The sequence below is a fragment of the Scatophagus argus genome, chromosome 12, assembly GCF_020382885.2.
Source record: "Scatophagus argus isolate fScaArg1 chromosome 12, fScaArg1.pri, whole genome shotgun sequence".
NCBI classification, from domain to species: domain Eukaryota; kingdom Metazoa; phylum Chordata; class Actinopteri; family Scatophagidae; genus Scatophagus; species Scatophagus argus.
In genome coordinates this window covers 14617963-14634195 of record NC_058504.1, presented here as the reverse complement: position 1 = coordinate 14634195, position 16233 = coordinate 14617963, and the positions used below count along the sequence as shown (strand labels likewise).

The window sequence follows — 16233 nt, the reverse complement described above, 5'->3', positions numbered from 1 at the left end:
ACCAGGGGCTGCTATTAAATGACTATATCTTCAGAGTTCATGTTGATGGCTCGTAATGTAACTTTGAACTATTCCTGATTTCACGGGGTTTTCACGCCGCACATTGCTGACTCGGAGTTATTTGAACCCGACCTGCAAACACACATATCGTTATCTCAGGGCTATGCAATCCACACTGCACTTCTCAAAGCCCCGGGTCCCAGGTTTAAGGTTTAAGTCCGGGTTAGACCACTTTGAAATGTGCCAGGATTGTGGCAGCTTTCCTATCTGTATGAAAATCCCATTTACTCAGTTTCGTCACCGTGGTAACTTTATATTTAACCTAAGAAATTACCAAGATGTTCAATTAATTGGATGTTGGAAATTTCATCAACATATTATCATGGTTAATTAAAAAGAAAAACTGATTTAATTTAGCCAGCATAGCTGTAGCAAGTATTTTAGAAATACTGAGGTTAGGAGCACAAAGTTCAGATTCAGTTGTTAATTTTCTATAAATTTTACCAACTCACGTTATGAAGGACATGAAGTGTCTTCAGTGGCAGCTTGCACCCTGACAGCCAGACAGAAGTAATACCTTTGCAAAGCCTTTCCTCGGGTTATCTTTTACCAAAGTAATAAAGATGGTACTTGTGGTTTTCAATAACTTTATTAAAACCATATCGTGACACAGACCAGAACACGTACAGAGCACACAACAGAAATAAATACCATCATGTGTACAGCGCTCATTGTCAAACAGGCTTATTGCGGCTGGCTTTTGCTTTATTTCATCCAGAAAGAGAGAGGGCATGCTATGTCAAAGAGATACCACCAGAAGTTAGGCTCGGTGTGCTAATCACCCTGCCTGCTTTTTGACTGTGGACTGCAGTTCCGGAAACACTTTAGCCTGCACCGATATACACCCAGGCTGCATCTCAACCTGAAACAACCAGCTCCCCATTCAGCTTTGCTAAGGGAGGCATTAGGCTGCTTTAATCAAGGTCCATGTCAGGCTTGTTTTCTGTGGTTTCCGAGGTGGGATTGCCTGTGTTCTCGGTTGTTCCCTTGTCTGCAGTCTCCTCCTGTGGTTTCTCCTGTCCGTTGAGAGGCCCGTTCTGTTCTGCAGGCGTGTCCTCCTTCGGAAGCTCCACCTTGGGTTTAGGCTTGGTCACAATGGGGTTACAAGCGGAGAACAACTCCTGAAAAATTTTCACAAAGAACACAGCATGCAATAATGGTTTTATTAAAAGGAAATAAAGTTGGGTGGGAGATTTTACAAATGGGCCCTGGTCCAACAGATAATTTCAATATAGGTAGCAAATTTAGTTGTTCCTGGAATATGGCTGACCACAGCATCTAATTTCTTGCAAACAGCCCAAATCAATTATCATAAACATCATAATCACCGTACACATTTGTTTTTCACATATGGGGTTCTCTATTCTAAGCTCCTGCATTCAAGTCACTTTTCTCAGTGCTTTGGCATTATGTTGTTTTAATAAGTAGTTACTCACCCTTGTTTTAGCCTGGATTTCTTTTACTTTGACAGACGGATCCACTGACAAGCTCTGTTTGCTTTGCTGGTTCATGGCACTGTTCATCCAGATCATTGCATCGTTGGTCAGTTTGTCCACTTTGGTGACATCGGCCTCATCTAAGTGATCATACTGCTCCTCCTGGAAATCCCATCAAAATAACAAGTGGTGTCACTTACTACCACACGCATTATTACTTCAATTTGTAATGATGCCTTCAGTTTTTTTTTGTTTGTTTTTTAATTTGGTGTGATGATAAAGAAAAATCTCAATTAAGCCATTTAGTTTTACCTTCATTTTGTACGCTTCGATAAATTTCATGTATTGCTGGATTTGTTTTCCCATCTCCTCAAATGCTTTGGGTCTCTCCTCAGCCTCTGTATACCTCTCCTGGATGGGCTGGCCAAGTTTCTACAGGGAACACAGTGCACATGTCAGCTGAAGAAAACGAAATGTCAAGCGATTAATGGAGGCAATAAAGGGAATGACTATAGCAATAATTACCTTCAGCTCTGTCAGTTTGTCAATGTACACCTGTTTGGGTTGGTCCTCTCCATCTTCATACAGCCAGTTTTCAGTATCCTCCAGCTTTAATGACAAAGCATCTCGGTCCTAAAATGATAAAATGAGAATGATGAGAAACAAATATGATTTGCTTGCAGACTGAACAAAGGATTAGATCACAATGGGTCAGACGTGACCGTTTACTCACAGGTTCACTGACAAACTTCTCCAGTATCCCGTGGAGTTTGTCCCTCATGTCGTACACGTACTCTTCTACATTATTCTTAGCGTCATTCCTCTCCTTCTCCAACTTGTCCTGCATAATCATTTTTCCCTGAGGAGAATCAAAACAGACCATTTAATGAAAAGATGATGGATGGGTGGATTTATTTCATGCGTGTATGTGATATCTCAATCTTAAGTTACCTCATTTTCTACAAAAAGGTTGAGCATGTCATCTGCTAGCTGCCACTGTGGACTGTTTTCAATCGGAAGCTCCAGCAACTTTGTTTTGACTTTGGGCTTTTTGGCTTGTGGGGGTTGGTCGGACTTTTTCTCGCCTTTGCCCTCTTCTGTAGTGGTCTGATAAGTAAGAGAATAAGGCATTAAGAAACAAAATATCGAAATGAATCAAGACATGCATCGACATCGACAGCCTATGAAAACATCCAGACAAACTAATGAAATCCAGTGCTTTAGCTCTGCATTAAAACACCCTGGGAAACACATCAAGTTCAGTTTTTGTTTACAGTGTAAACAGACATTCTTGTTTCATTTTTCAGAGTATGAAAAAAAAAACAAAAACATTGCAAGATCTTCAAAGATTGTAAAAGTAAAAACAAATAAACTGGTAACTCTGTAATCGGACATCTTACTTCCATCTCTTCATTCTCATGTGACGTCTTCTCCTCTGTTTCTTTCTGACCGTCGCCCTGTGCCTGGTGCTCATCCTCATCAGTCTGCATCTTCGTCTTCAGAGGAATGATAAAAACCAGATTTGTTTGTTGTTGTGTCAAACAGAAGCACGATTACAGTAATCACTTTATGATGAGGAAAAAAAAAACCAGACACTTATTAGGCTGAAGTACCTCTCCATCTTTGTCATTGGGCTGTTCTGTCTCCATGGGTTCCTCTGTCTCATCGGACTTCTGCACTTCAACCAAGGAGGCGCTGGAAACGCTGAAGATACCGTGGATGTTCACCCGCACTTTGACTTTCACCTTGGAGCTCTCACCAGATGCCTGTGGGACAACCTTCTGAATCAGAAACTGACCTGCAAGGAAGAAAAACAAAAAAAAAAGAATGCAGTAAAAATGAGAATTAAGTAGACAAAACAGCTTCTCATGACGCTATGGCAGATGATCTCAGTAATTTAATTTTATTCATCAATGTGATCAAGTTTATTAACGGAGATATTTTTCTCTGGCAAGTCTCACACAAAACCAGGAGAGTGAATACTGGGACTTGCAGGCAGATTATCATCATCACTGTGCTGTGTGTCTGCTGGATGTGCAGGGTAACACATCACTAGTTCTCTGTCTATCCCCTAGTGGTTAGCAATCATTTAGGAAGCTTGTGTTACTTACCAATGGTAGGATCAGGGTATGGCAGCTCATTAGGGCTGCTGTAGTAGGCCTCCAGAGAAAAAGGCTCTCTCCGGTAGAAGGTCAGCACTTTGGAGAAAGGTGCTGCGTGGTTCCTGGGAAATACCTCGCAATCACTGCAACAAGCAAATATTTCATAGTAATTAATATATTCAATAAATGAAATCAGAGAAAGTAGGAAAAAGTAAGAGAAATGACACAAAACTGTTTTTTTGTTTTTTTTTACCTCACACCTTCCTCTGCAGCAGAATGCCACTTCAAGGAGATGGGATAAGGAGTAACATCTGTGGTGCAGAATTCACGCACTTTGAAGGCAGGTGACAGTATTGCACACTGTGGAGGGAGAAGAGTTTCAACGATGGCTGCAGTCGTGATAATAACTAATAATCAATTAATTATTATTAATAATTAGCACAAATATCTACAGGAACGTGTTCAACACATGCACACCTAAACAAAATGAGCACTCATGACTTGAAGAAGCCTTTGTCATTCAATGTGACGTGTGCTGCAGCCATGCCTGCCTGGTATTGGTCATTGCTCATTCTCAGTGCAATAGGGAAACGCTGGTTCTTTGATCAGTTAGGTTAGCTGTTGCACATCTAGTATCCCATCACTTCCCATTAACAACATCATATCAGAATCAAGTGCTGCTGGCTATAAAAACCAAAGTGTGATATACCTGCAGAGCACATCCTCTGGCCACGGCTTCGTCAGCATTCAGTGTGGTGCTCAACTCCTTCCCAAAGAATTTGCTGATTCTCTCCTTGACAGCTGGGATCCTGGAAGCTCCACCAACTATCTCCACTGCATAGATGTCTTCCTTTTTCAGTTCTTATGGGGAGGGAAAAAACACATTTATATCATCGCACAAAATAAAACTGTTAATAAGTTAATAATAAGAGTTAATAAAAAGGGTGGGTAAATAAAGTCAAGTAAACTCTGTACTCACTGGTTTGTTCCAGGAGACTCTGCAATGGAGGCTCAACTCGGGTCAAAATATCAGCACACATCTCCTCAAACTGAGCCCTTGTGCAAAAGAAAAGATGAGCATGTCTTAAGCTTAAAAACAAAAGTTTAAATAAAATACAGCAGACATAACAATGAATACAGGAAGCAAAAAATGATGCCTTGTTGATCTACCTGTTCAGTTTTCCAGAGACATCAATGTCATTCATGAAGCACTCAATGTTAAGTGGCAGGTCAGAGGAGTTGGCACTCATCAGTTTCTTCAGTTTTTCACACTCCTGGTAGAGCCTGACCAGAGCCCTTGGCTTTGACTTGACATCGAGCTTGTACTTCTTGCCAAACTCCTCACAGAAATACTTCACCAGTACCTCGTCAAAGTCCTTTCCTCCCAGCTCTGGGTCACAAGCTGTGGAAAGAATCTGAGAAACACAGCGAGAGTTGAATGAATGAAATAAAACCTCTTGGGAGGAAAAAAAAAAATGGAGAATATGTAGATTTGTCTACACACCTTCAGTTTGCCCTTATTAAAGGCACACACTGATGTCTGGTATCCAGAGTGACCCAGGTCCACAAACACCACATTTCTGGCCTTCTCCTCAGGAGCCGGAAGATCCTGTTTATAGATCCCATACGCCAATGCAACTGTAAAGCAAAAGGTTAAATAATTTGTGAGTCTGAGAAGCAGTCATAGTCAGCATAATAACCACAAACATGCACAACCTTGTCCAAGCCCTGCACAGAAACGTTTAGTACGGACCTGCAGTTGTCTCATTCATGAGCCTCAGACAGTTCAGACCAGCGATCTGAGCAGCATCCATCACTGATCTCCTCTCAGCATCAGTGTAGTAGCAGGGAACCTGTTTACAACAGAAGAGCATTTAAAATAGATTAACTTTTTCAGCTTGAAGGCCCTGTGCACTCACAGTGGTGCCTTCAATTACCCCGCTTGATTAGAGCTCTGGTCAGGCTGAAGCTGGGTACAGCTCTGCTGGGAATTAACTGATGTCAAATTACAAATTACATATTTTGCCCTTCTGCATTTTGACAGAATTAAAAACTGCAAATAAACTGGAACACTTACAGACACAACACAGTCAGCCACGGGTTTCTTAAGCGCGCTCTCCGCCGTCTCCTTCAGTTTGGTCAGCAGCATGGCAGTGACCTGTTCAATGCTGAACACCTTCTCTTCCTCCATGTACATCACCTTTAGTAACAATCAAATTGTCAGACAAGACAAGATTACTACATTTTCCTCAGGGATCAGGCGATGTAGCTTATTTTGTTTTCTGTTTTAATAGGGACAATACCAATATTCTATCCTCAATAATGGCAATACCATTAATTAGAAAATCTTTGAGCATCATATCTGATAGCTGGCCAACAGACAATCAGTCTATTCCTGTTCATTTTAGATGGTGCTTATTATGTGGGCTCATAATAAAAGTTCTGCACAGCAAGGGACTGCATGATAACAGGCTGACAAAACCTACCTGTCTGGGTTAATCCCTGGTCAAATGTAAACATTTTATGACCATCGTCTCTAACATAAAATAACATTTCCAAACATGTACAGTTTGGCTTATTTCGTCATTTAGCTTGCAGTTGGTGAGTCAGTCTTAACAAAGACCCTTCCCTTTCTACTTCCACTGTATCGCCAAGGCTTCATTTTCAACTTTATCTCAGTTCAGCTTGTGATTACACAGGCAGACATTTCACAACTTCAAGAAGCACACACGGGCCACATGATGCAATAAAGTGCTGTTCATCTTAAAGCGTAGCGCTTGCTGTCATTAAATGTTGATTGGGGGAAAAAAACCTCAATAATCAAAAACAAATAATGCAAAAGAAAAGATAATTAGAGCTATTTAAGTCTGAAAAGATACCGAAAAAGAAACAATAAATGTAATGTTTACTTTGGGTGTCGATTAATAGATTGTAAGGCTTAGGCAATCTGTTTATTATCTTCGCCCTGGTGAATCACCAGTCAGAACCAAGTATCTGTTTAAACCATAAAAATGCCCAGTGAATAAAGAAGCATCAGAGAGCAGCTGATGGAATGTTTCTCTTCTCCGACTAAAACGTAGGTTGTTAATTAACCTGGGCTAGCTGGCCAAATTATAATGACATATGGAAATCATTACAGGTCTCACAGAGTGAACACTGAATTTTACAAGGACAATTAACAGGTGTATCCAGTGTGCTCAGGCTATATTGTTGTGATGTTTATATATAAATACGCACACACACAAACACTGTGAATGTTCCTAGTTCCTGTCTTACCTTGATGCCAGTTGTTCCTGTAGGCATTTGTGAAATGTCATACACTAAGCTGTTTTTGAGGCGCTGCACATAGGGATCTGAAAATGCCCTTCCATGAAACCGCTTGAACCCTTGTACTGTGTTCTTGGAGTTTGTGACAACCTGTGGGGGGAAAAAAAAAGAAAAACTCTGTTCAATACATGCATACATGCATGCCTAAAAAAAACAAACAAACAAACAAACATGCACTCATGATTTGAAGAAGCTTGTTGTGTATGTTTGTTGTTTAATGCAATGTCTGCTGCACCCATGTCTGCCTAGGTCAAGCTCATACTCAATGTGCTATGGAAACACTGGACCCTTGGCCATTTTCCCATTAAAAACATACCTGGCTCTTTGCAGCAGCACCAATCGATCGATTGCGGGGTCCAAAAGAAACACATGCTCTAAAAACAGAAAACACTTTTGAGCTCGCTCTTCAACAATTTTAATCATCGATGCAGCTTCGTGTCACTCGTAATAAACTGGTAATTGACTGTGATGGTTCCACGTAATAACATATTTTGTTTACACATATGCATTTTCTATACTCCTTTTTCTTTTGTTCTGCTATGGACAATAATTTTGGAAAATGAAATAAAGTACAAAGGATTCATGAAGCCGTTTTGACAGCTAGGATCCGGCCTCCTCCTTTCATGCGCTCAATCAGGCCAACAGTAAAAAAAATATATATATCTATACATAAAAAAAAAAACATTACCCGACTGAACAGGTAAGTCAGATTATTAATTTATCTCGACATTATTATTTTAGTAAAACACCACAAATAAGTACTGCATCATGTGACGCGGTACTGAGATTTCTAATGCTCACAATGGTTTTACTCCAGTTAGCATTAGCTTTAAAAATCACATGCTGTTTCCGGCTGTTAGCGTGCTAACTAGCTACGTAGCAACACTAGCTTCATTCAATATTATGATAAACAAAAGTGGATTTGTGTATATTCTGTACCTGCTATCAGCACAGATGATATAACGAAAAACACATACAACACTGTGTACGGCTGTACTTACGGTGTACATCGATCGCTGTATTCATTGGCGACAGTTTCAATACCTCCGGCTCTAGCTACTGCTACATAGCAGTTCATGAACCCGACGTCAAACCCGACAACTGACATCTTTGCTGGCTAACAGAACAGTGAAGAGTGCAGTAATCACAAGGAAGAACAGAAATACAGCTCAGTGCTAAAAGTGACAGGCGCAGCTACAGTGGATTTCAGTCAGCGGACGGTGATACACCCTTGTTCTTGTTCCATGAAGCTGAGCGGCAGCATGCGGTACGCCGGCTGATGCGTGACTGCGTTCCGGAATTTTCTCTGTCCCACTGGCCAATCGCATCCGACTGCAGAGCACTGAACCCTCCTATCGTGCGCCACCCAGAGGCAAGGAAAGTCGCTACAACAGCAGATTTTGACTGGTTCACGTACTCATAGAGCTGCCATTTCAGTTTCTCACCTCTATTAATATACTATAACCACTCTAATGATCTAGATCTGCTGCCGATCACCCGCTACTCTTGTGGCTCCACAACTTCCGGTGTCATTTCAGCGTAAAACCATCGTCCACCACAACCATCATTACTACTACTGCAGCTAAAAGCAAATGCTTGCAATCATTTTCCCCTTTTCTGTTTTAAATAATTTGATAAGCATGTAGCTATCATTGATAAAACAGCATTCAATCATGTAAATATTTTCATCACATCAAAACCAAATCACATTCAATTTATGAAATCAAAAACAGTAAAGTAGTAAATCATCACACTGGAACTACTAATCACAGGCATTTTTGCTTGGTAAATGACCTGAGCATCTCTCAAAACTGTAGATTACTTTTATCTTGATTGCCTAATCACTTCAGAACTAAATTTGTATAGTAACATGTAAACTGCAGCACTGACCCCACACCCACATTAAATGAACCCAAATGACCATTAATCCAAGAACAAAGAGAAGGTTGAATGAAATCAATACTGATTTCACATAAATATCTTTCTTCTTTATTAGTGAAACATACAGAGGTGGAATTAATAACAGAGGGCAGCTTTTAGGAGTTTGAAGGAATTTATTCATCATGTGCATGATCCACAGCACTCTTCCTCTTGCTCTTCTCGTATTCGCTGTTGCCCCAGCTGTATGTCAGGTACAGGACAATCATTGCTGCAAAAACAAGATCACAAAAAATTAGTGCCAGGACAACTACTATATTTCTGTATTTACCTGCACCTTGCTGTTTCTCCCCCATAGCTTTAAGTGAATACATGGCATACAATATTTTAAAAAGGTAAAAGGTTAAACTTTAAAAACTTAATTTGAACCCATGGTGTAAAATGTTTTTTACAAGTGTGTTTTACAGGCAGATTTACAACAGCAATTGTAGCTGCTTCACGGCACTGAGTTGAGATCAAACATTTTCCAGAGAAAGAAGTAGGCGGAAGAGGATGAAAAACAGAATAATACCAAGACAAATGAGAAATACAGGAGGGTATCTGGACCAAAATTATCATAAACCCTTGCAATAATCTCTTTAATTTACACAGCACACTGCCTAAGTAGGTGTAGGATGTTCATTCTGCATCATCAGCATCCTGAATTCACCTTTGCCACCAAGAGCACACTGTGATCACGTTGACCTACTTATAATGTGATTTAAGCTTCCATGAACTATGAAGTGGCCTCCCACGTAGTTATGACAAATATGTGTGGAGGACAGTCTGAAGATGCAGCTTAGCAAGTTCGGTATCGATGTGGGAGAAGACAAATCGGTTTTACAGTTTTTGAGAAAAACAGAGTGATGGACTTCATATTTCCTGCCAACTCAAAGCATCTAAACATTTCTGCTCAATTGGCCAAACATTTTGTTTAAATTTGCAAAGTCATAGCACGTACAACTGATTTGTTATGAATTTTCAAAATGTTCAACAACATGATTGCTGTTGAGTTACTACAGCTGCTACTTGTCTACAGTGCCAGCAGAGGAAGTTTGGAAGGCGCAAAGTTTGGATTATTTTGATGCATGAAAGACAGATTTCACTTCTGATGCTAACTAAGATTTCAATAAATATATAATACTTAAATGTATCATCTATACTGGCTCTAAGGGTAAAATACTGAAATGGTATAGAAATGTAAAAACTCACGGGGGGCAACTTTGAAGAAAGAGGCTGTGAACCGTCTCCACACATTTGGGATTCCTTTGGAGAAGTAGTTGGGGAAAGCCCTCTGCTCAAAGGGGGACAGACTATAGGTGATTATATGCCTGACCTTGGCCAAGTTTCCAAAGTGACGACCCATGTTCACAGGAGAGCTGGCCTGAAATGACAAATTTACAAAAGTGAATTGAGCAGCAGCCACGAGTGTAGTAAATACTGCACTAAATACAACTGGTCCAAGACAAGTGGTTAGAAACACATCTCTTTGTAGTCTCTTCATAGAAGAGGAGCAAAACACCTTTTGGTGCTACTAAACCAGCCTGTGATTTGAGTGTGAGTAATTAATAAATGCCACTTTATTGTCATATGCCATCTGAAATTTAAGGCTACTCAATTTTAGGAAATATCACGTTCACTGCTTGGCCGGTCTGTTTATACGGCGTTGATAAGCAGCTGTAATATTTCGAACATAAGTTAATATATGTGCTGTACCATGGCTTTAAGGGCGACTTTGACAGCGATTTTAAAAATAATCATTAGGGTTAACAAGGGATATTTTACTTTCCAAGAATGACTGGATATTACGTAACCACGTTTTTATGTGTTGTATTAAAACTACATTGGTAACTATAGTAGTTGCTTTAAAGATTATGCTAATTCAAGTAGCTCAGAGATCATTGAACCCCCTCTGACATGTTTTTACATGTTTCCGTTAGCACAAAAACGTATTCTTAAGGTTAACGTTGTTCATAAAAGCTTCCATGTAAAAACTACAACGCCAAAGATTATCGTTACCAGACTGTCCAGATATATAATCGTAAAACTACAAAACAGCCACTCCAAGCAAGACCGAGGATCAACGGGCTAGTCGGACTGGTTAGCCGTGATAGCTAAACCGTTAGCATCGTCTGCTAGCCACAGTAGGCTAGCTGCTAAGGTACAAACAGTCCTTGAAAGGCTACCGTGACTCGTATGCTTAGATAACAATTTAACTGAAAGAGACCAAGAGTAAGTCACTCATATTACACATAAAGCAGATATATCTGAGACAAATCGGTGAAAAAAAGTCTGCAGAACCCAAACTACAAAGGGAAAACCTCGACATTGAGACATACCGTGCTGTAGCTCAACAAGGTTTCCTTAAAAGATCCGGTGTCCTTCCTCCTAATTGAAGCGTGAGTTCCGGTTGGCTACTGAGGCCAGTACCGCCATCTAATGGTATGGAGATCGATCACGCTAGTTGACTGTATACAAACTCGTGTATAGACTTAATATACTACATAGACAAATGTATCCAGACACACCTCTTTATGGGAGAGGTTTGTCAGAGGTTGGGCTAGGCTCCTTACTTCCATTGAAGGGAAATCTTAATGCTTCAGCATACCAAGGTATTTTGAACAATTTTCAAACTTGAACAAACTTCAAACATTGTGGCAACAGTTTGGGGAAGATCCTTTTCTATTCCAACATGACTGTGCCCCAGTGCACAAAGCAAAGTCCATAAAGACATGGTTGGATGAGTTTAGTTTCAAACAACTTGACTGGCCCACAAAAAGCATTGACCCCATCCAACACCTTTGGAACAGAGATTGCGAGCCAGGCCTTTTTATTCAGCATCAGCGCCTGACCTAACAAATGCTCTACTGCACAAATGTGCAAAAAATCCCACAGAAACACTTGTGGAAAGTCTTCCCAGAAGAGTGGAAGTTATTATAACTGCAAAGGGAGGGATCAACTCCATATTCATGTCTTTGTATTTAGAATGAGATGTCATTAAAGTTCCTGTTCTATATACTGTATTTAACAAAGGCATTTGAACAGGGGAGTGCTGACAGTCCATTTCCAGCAGATCACCTCAGGAATTCTCTTCTCTGATGATGATGCACGGTACCATCAAGTAGAGCCTGGGCATTGTGTAGTTAGCAGGGCCATTAGGACTCAGTCAGACCAAATTCTTGCCGCATGAATGAAAATCTTTGCTTTATGTTGTACGAGCATTTTCAGTCAGCTGTATGCAGACAATATTTATGCATGTTTTTTTTTTATTTTCCTATTCAGAGAACATGTCTACATATTTTCATTCTTATATCCCTAAGCTGAGCACAGACACACAGTGAATTCATTCCATTTGCATAAATAGACATGACATGCATTTAGTCACATTCAACCAGTACAAATTCATAAGCATGCAGTCACTCAGTGACCAGAAGAAATAAATACACACTGAAACTTTCACAACTTTCATTCTGGACATTATGAAGACAGCTGCCATTTAGCAGCTATCTGTAATCCCCAGGAATAAAATGATATGTAAAAGGTCTGACAAGTGTTTGTTACTGCTTTTTTTCATTTTTGTCCAGAACAGGGCTACTTAAAACTTTTGTTGTGTTAAATTAAAGGCTAATGACAGACCGCCCACCCAAAATAAGTTAACAAAACAAAATTAACTTAAAAAAAAAATCATACAACACTCATTTTCTCCAAGTGTGTCAGATTCAATACTATATTGCAAACAGTAAGTCGGAGAATGGGATGCATTGGCATCCTTTCTTATCACACCTTAACAGAAAAGGAAATAAATCTCACTTATCCACATTCTTCAATAGGATAAAAATACGTTTTGTTGAAGCAAACACACTCGATTAAGTAAACACACCTGCTCCAGATCAAACTTCTTTCATTCACAACGATTTTATAAATTCATGAAATGACTGAGCCTGGTCAGAGTATCTGATACTTGCATACAGTTCACCTGTGATGACTGTTTCAGAGGATTGTGGTGATGTTCTATTCAGCCTGTAATAAGGAGGAAAAATGTTGTGTTGGTAGCTGGCTTAGCGACATGTGCACCTGGTGGCAATCATGTCTTCAAACTCTTTGTAGACATAGGAGCCATCCTCTTCAAAAATCATGACACTCAGTGGGCTGTAGTGGGAGGGAATGCATGAGGGCCTGGGCACCGAGGAGTCCAGCTTCTCATAGATGATGTTTTGCACCATGGTGTGGACAGGTGAACCGTAGATGAAGCCCATGGTCCTTGGGCAGATGCCTCTGCAGTACCTGGGGTTGTACTTGGGTGGAAAAACAATCCAATGATCCAGTTTGAGCTGGCTGAATCGCACCCTGAAATCATACAAGGCACAGTCACTTGTTGGGAATTCAGAGCTTGGGAGCAGCTCAGGCAGGTGGATATCCAGACTTTTATCACCCCGTTTGTTCTTTGTTGAATCTCTCTTCCATCTCCTCTTTCTACCAATCCTCTGTTCAGGTTTGAGAACCATCTGCTTGTGAAACGTGTTTGTTGCAGTGAATGGCTTTTGACTTGCTTTGCCATTGACCAGTGACCTCTGCTGGGAGATTTTGCTGGTGTCATTGAGATAAAGAAGCAGAGGAGGGGACCTCAGGGTGAACTTCAATACGCCTTTGCTCCCATCAGCACTAGCTCTTTGCTCATCTGAGCAGTTGATGTTGATGAGCAGGTGTAAGTTCTTCTTCTGAAGCTTTAAGAGAGGTTGAAGAAATGAGGTGACGTCAACCTCCACCCAGCTCCTCCCGCTTCTCCCGTCTGTGTTAGCTGTGAAGTTCACAGCGCGGTGGACACCGGGACAGAGCGGACATTGGTTTGAGTGCTCCTGCTCCTTGATACTCAAGTAGCACATGGAGAGGACAGGCGGTGCATGGTCATGGTCAAAACTGTACAGCAGGGTCGACTTCAGAAGCTGTTCTCTTCTTCTTACTTGATCAAGGCTGTACGAAAGATCCTGCATGAAACTCTCTGTAGGAGATTATGAGGAAACAAAAGGCACTGCGTCATCATTACACAAAAGAAGAAAGAGACAAATGTCCATGTACTTGTGATTATACAAAATTTTAATTAGACAGAATTTTGAGCTATCATATTTCTTCCTCCTAACAACTATTGTTTCATAAATTCTACAAAAATAAGATTCAAAAGCTGCATCAAAAAGACAATTCATTTAATACCAAATTAATTAACTTAATGTGGCAATATTGCAATCAAGTTCATGTATTTTTTTAATAGCTTGAGTTTTTAAAATATATTTAATATGAAAACTTGATACAGGAAAATATCATGATAAACAGTACAATTGACATAATTTATCAATAAAGCCATGAATTATTTGGTTACTTACTTGGTTAGCTCAGATTAAATGTGCAATGATGGGACAACGTTTAGAAACATTTTGTCCAATTTCTGTTTGTTAATGAAACAAAAGATGTCAAAACCATAAAACAAATTATGTTCAGACCACGGGATGAAAATAACCCAACTTTTTTAATCTGAGACTGTGCTACATTTAGTTCAATGTGTTAAAAGGACCAAACAATGAGCAGCTTTCCATTTGAGCGATGCCAAGTCATACACAGTTCATAATGAATTTCAGTCTGGCACCTAACCATTATCTGACACACCAGTGTAGGGACCTCCGCCAGAGAGGAGATTCAGATTGTAGTTGAACCCCTGGTGACTCACCCTTCACCCTCTGTGCATTGTGTATGCTGTCTGTAGCCTCCGGGTTTAGGTACAACGAAAATAATGGACTACACATTGCAGCTTTGTTATACACCCAAAGGCCCACCAGAACTCGTATGCTGAAATACAGTAACTCTGCCCAAGGATTTCTGTGAGTCAGGACAAGTCTGTGGAAATTTGACTAAAAACAGCAGCACATTGTAAAGTAACATGATTGTGGTCTTCAAGCCAAACTTGGACACAGGGTCCTAATTCAGAACAGAGCCACATCTTTGCCAGAAGTGCAAGACTCGGTTTGTTTTGTTCTTCATTCTTCATTTGTTCGTCATTTAATCATTTAAGTTTCCATCGATCCTCAGCTTTACGAATGTCATGTTATGCATTACAGTGTACGTGCAGTCAGCTTGGCTGTTTCACTTGCTCACCTTTATTACTCTGTGCAAGACATTCATCTTGTGGCTTGATCAGTCGGACTGTGTTGTAGATTTTATTCCCGTCCAAACTCCTCTGCACTCTCGAGGATCTCTTGTAAACCTCAGTCAGATATTTCAAGTACTTGTGCTCGGGTTTCATCTTTCTCTTCAGGCCTGGGTTCCACCTCGGCCCCCCGTGCTCTGACAGGGCTTTGAGGAGCGGGGAAAAGATGCTGTCGTAAGGGTACGTGAAATCGTACATGTTGTGCAGCGCACCTGAGGCAGGCATGGAAGATCCAACCAGGGGGCAACTGCAGGCGACCAGCAGCAGTAAGACAGCCGTGCGAAAATAACGAAGGGCAGCTGACATCAGCATTTGATTATCCATTATAAACAACGAAACCGGTCAAAACTTAGAGAGACTCTCCACCGAGAGCTCGAGATCAACAGGACCGCGCACGTGTCGCCGCTGATCAACACGCACAGGTGTTGGCAATCAGCTCCACCTCTTACCGAAAAATTTCTGACTCAGTTCAGTTTCAGTTCTGATATCACAACGAGTCACCAGAAACAGCATGAGGCTGTTTTTTTTGATGACAGCACCGTTAAGTGGAATTAGACAACACGGTATCCCGAATCCATCAGATATGGGAATCACTTTGGCGACCTTAACGTAAATTTAAAAGTAATAACAGCGAAAATTTCATTCGATATTCACAATATGATTAAAGTCAAGATTTAAAGAGAGGAATCACAAAAGTAAATTAAAGCACGTTTTCCAAATAACCAATCATCGACCATGATGCACAGCAGGGCGCAGGGTATTCTACCTTCAGCTTTCAAAAATCAGGGCCTTTATGACGACGTATTTTGCGCTTTTATTTTGAAGACAAATCCTCTCGATGTCCGGCGCCCCATCAAGGCAGTGTAACGTGACTGACTGCATGTGTTTCATTGAAGGACTGTAGTTTACAAAATGTATCCACTTAGTCATAGTCATGAATGAATGGTCTTCATCGGGGCATGTTGTTTACAGATACTAAGGCTGATGTCAGCTGCCAGGCATTCAGATAAGCACTATTTGAAAATGGGTGTTGTACATACTTATGTGACTTCTAACAAGAAATCACACATTAGCAAATTCATCATAGTCAACAACAACATACATTGAAATACACAGATACAGTACTCACGAGCCAGTCTACTGATATTTGTTCTCTCTGCGGTAACAGAGCGCTAATAAAGTGTGTTTGCGTGAC

General features: G+C 40.6%; 3 protein-coding genes across 3 annotated transcripts; all 3 read right to left on the bottom strand.

Annotated features, from left to right (window-relative positions):
• Positions 1 to 630: 630 nt before the first annotated feature.
• Positions 631 to 8249, bottom strand: hspa4b (heat shock protein 4b). The gene is made up of 19 exons (XM_046405969.1): positions 7927 to 8249; positions 7242 to 7299; positions 6875 to 7015; positions 5676 to 5798; positions 5352 to 5451; positions 5103 to 5236; positions 4769 to 5013; positions 4578 to 4654; positions 4308 to 4459; positions 3852 to 3958; positions 3608 to 3741; positions 3110 to 3294; positions 2897 to 2992; positions 2448 to 2603; positions 2230 to 2355; positions 2022 to 2129; positions 1809 to 1928; positions 1497 to 1658; positions 631 to 1181 (listed from the first exon to the last, which is right to left on the bottom strand). Exons 1-19 carry the CDS (start codon positions 8031 to 8033, stop codon positions 975 to 977), a joined length of 2538 nt encoding a protein of 845 aa, XP_046261925.1. The 5' UTR covers positions 8034 to 8249; the 3' UTR covers positions 631 to 974.
• A 622-nt stretch (positions 8250 to 8871) lies between these two features.
• Positions 8872 to 11332, bottom strand: LOC124068064 (cytochrome b-c1 complex subunit 8). Its single transcript, XM_046405974.1, has 3 exons — positions 11182 to 11332; positions 10055 to 10226; positions 8872 to 9074 (listed from the first exon to the last, which is right to left on the bottom strand). The coding sequence occupies exons 2-3, from the start codon at positions 10206 to 10208 to the stop codon at positions 8980 to 8982; spliced, it is 249 nt and encodes an 82-aa protein (XP_046261930.1). The 5' UTR covers positions 10209 to 10226; positions 11182 to 11332; the 3' UTR covers positions 8872 to 8979.
• Positions 11333 to 12021: 689 nt separating this feature from the next.
• gdf9 (growth differentiation factor 9) lies at positions 12022 to 15560 on the bottom strand. Its single transcript, XM_046405963.1, has 2 exons — positions 14987 to 15560; positions 12022 to 13841 (listed from the first exon to the last, which is right to left on the bottom strand). Exons 1-2 carry the CDS (start codon positions 15360 to 15362, stop codon positions 12901 to 12903), a joined length of 1317 nt encoding a protein of 438 aa, XP_046261919.1. The 5' UTR covers positions 15363 to 15560; the 3' UTR covers positions 12022 to 12900.
• Between the last annotated feature and the right edge of the window lie 673 nt (positions 15561 to 16233).

Bases quoted from the DNA above. Each gene is read 5' to 3' on its own strand.
- LOC124068064 (XM_046405974.1), bottom strand. From the start codon at position 10,208: ATGGGTCGTCACTTTGGAAACTTGGCCAAGGTCAGGCATATAATCACC. The intron at 9,075-10,054 runs GTGAGTTTTTAC...TTGTTTTTGCAG, and splicing joins TTTCTTCAAAGTTGCCCCCC to CAATGATTGTCCTGTACCTG.
- gdf9 (XM_046405963.1), bottom strand. From the start codon at position 15,362: ATGGATAATCAAATGCTGATGTCAGCTGCCCTTCGTTATTTTCGCACG. The intron at 13,842-14,986 runs GTGAGCAAGTGA...AATCTCCTACAG, and splicing joins TCTTGCACAGAGTAATAAAG to AGAGTTTCATGCAGGATCTT.
- hspa4b (XM_046405969.1), bottom strand. From the start codon at position 8,033: ATGTCAGTTGTCGGGTTTGACGTCGGGTTCATGAACTGCTATGTAGCA. The intron at 3,959-4,307 runs GTATATCACACT...CTCCCTCCACAG, and splicing joins CCAGAGGATGTGCTCTGCAG to TGTGCAATACTGTCACCTGC. The intron at 1,182-1,496 runs GTGAGTAACTAC...AAAATTTTTCAG, and splicing joins AAATCCAGGCTAAAACAAGG to GAGTTGTTCTCCGCTTGTAA.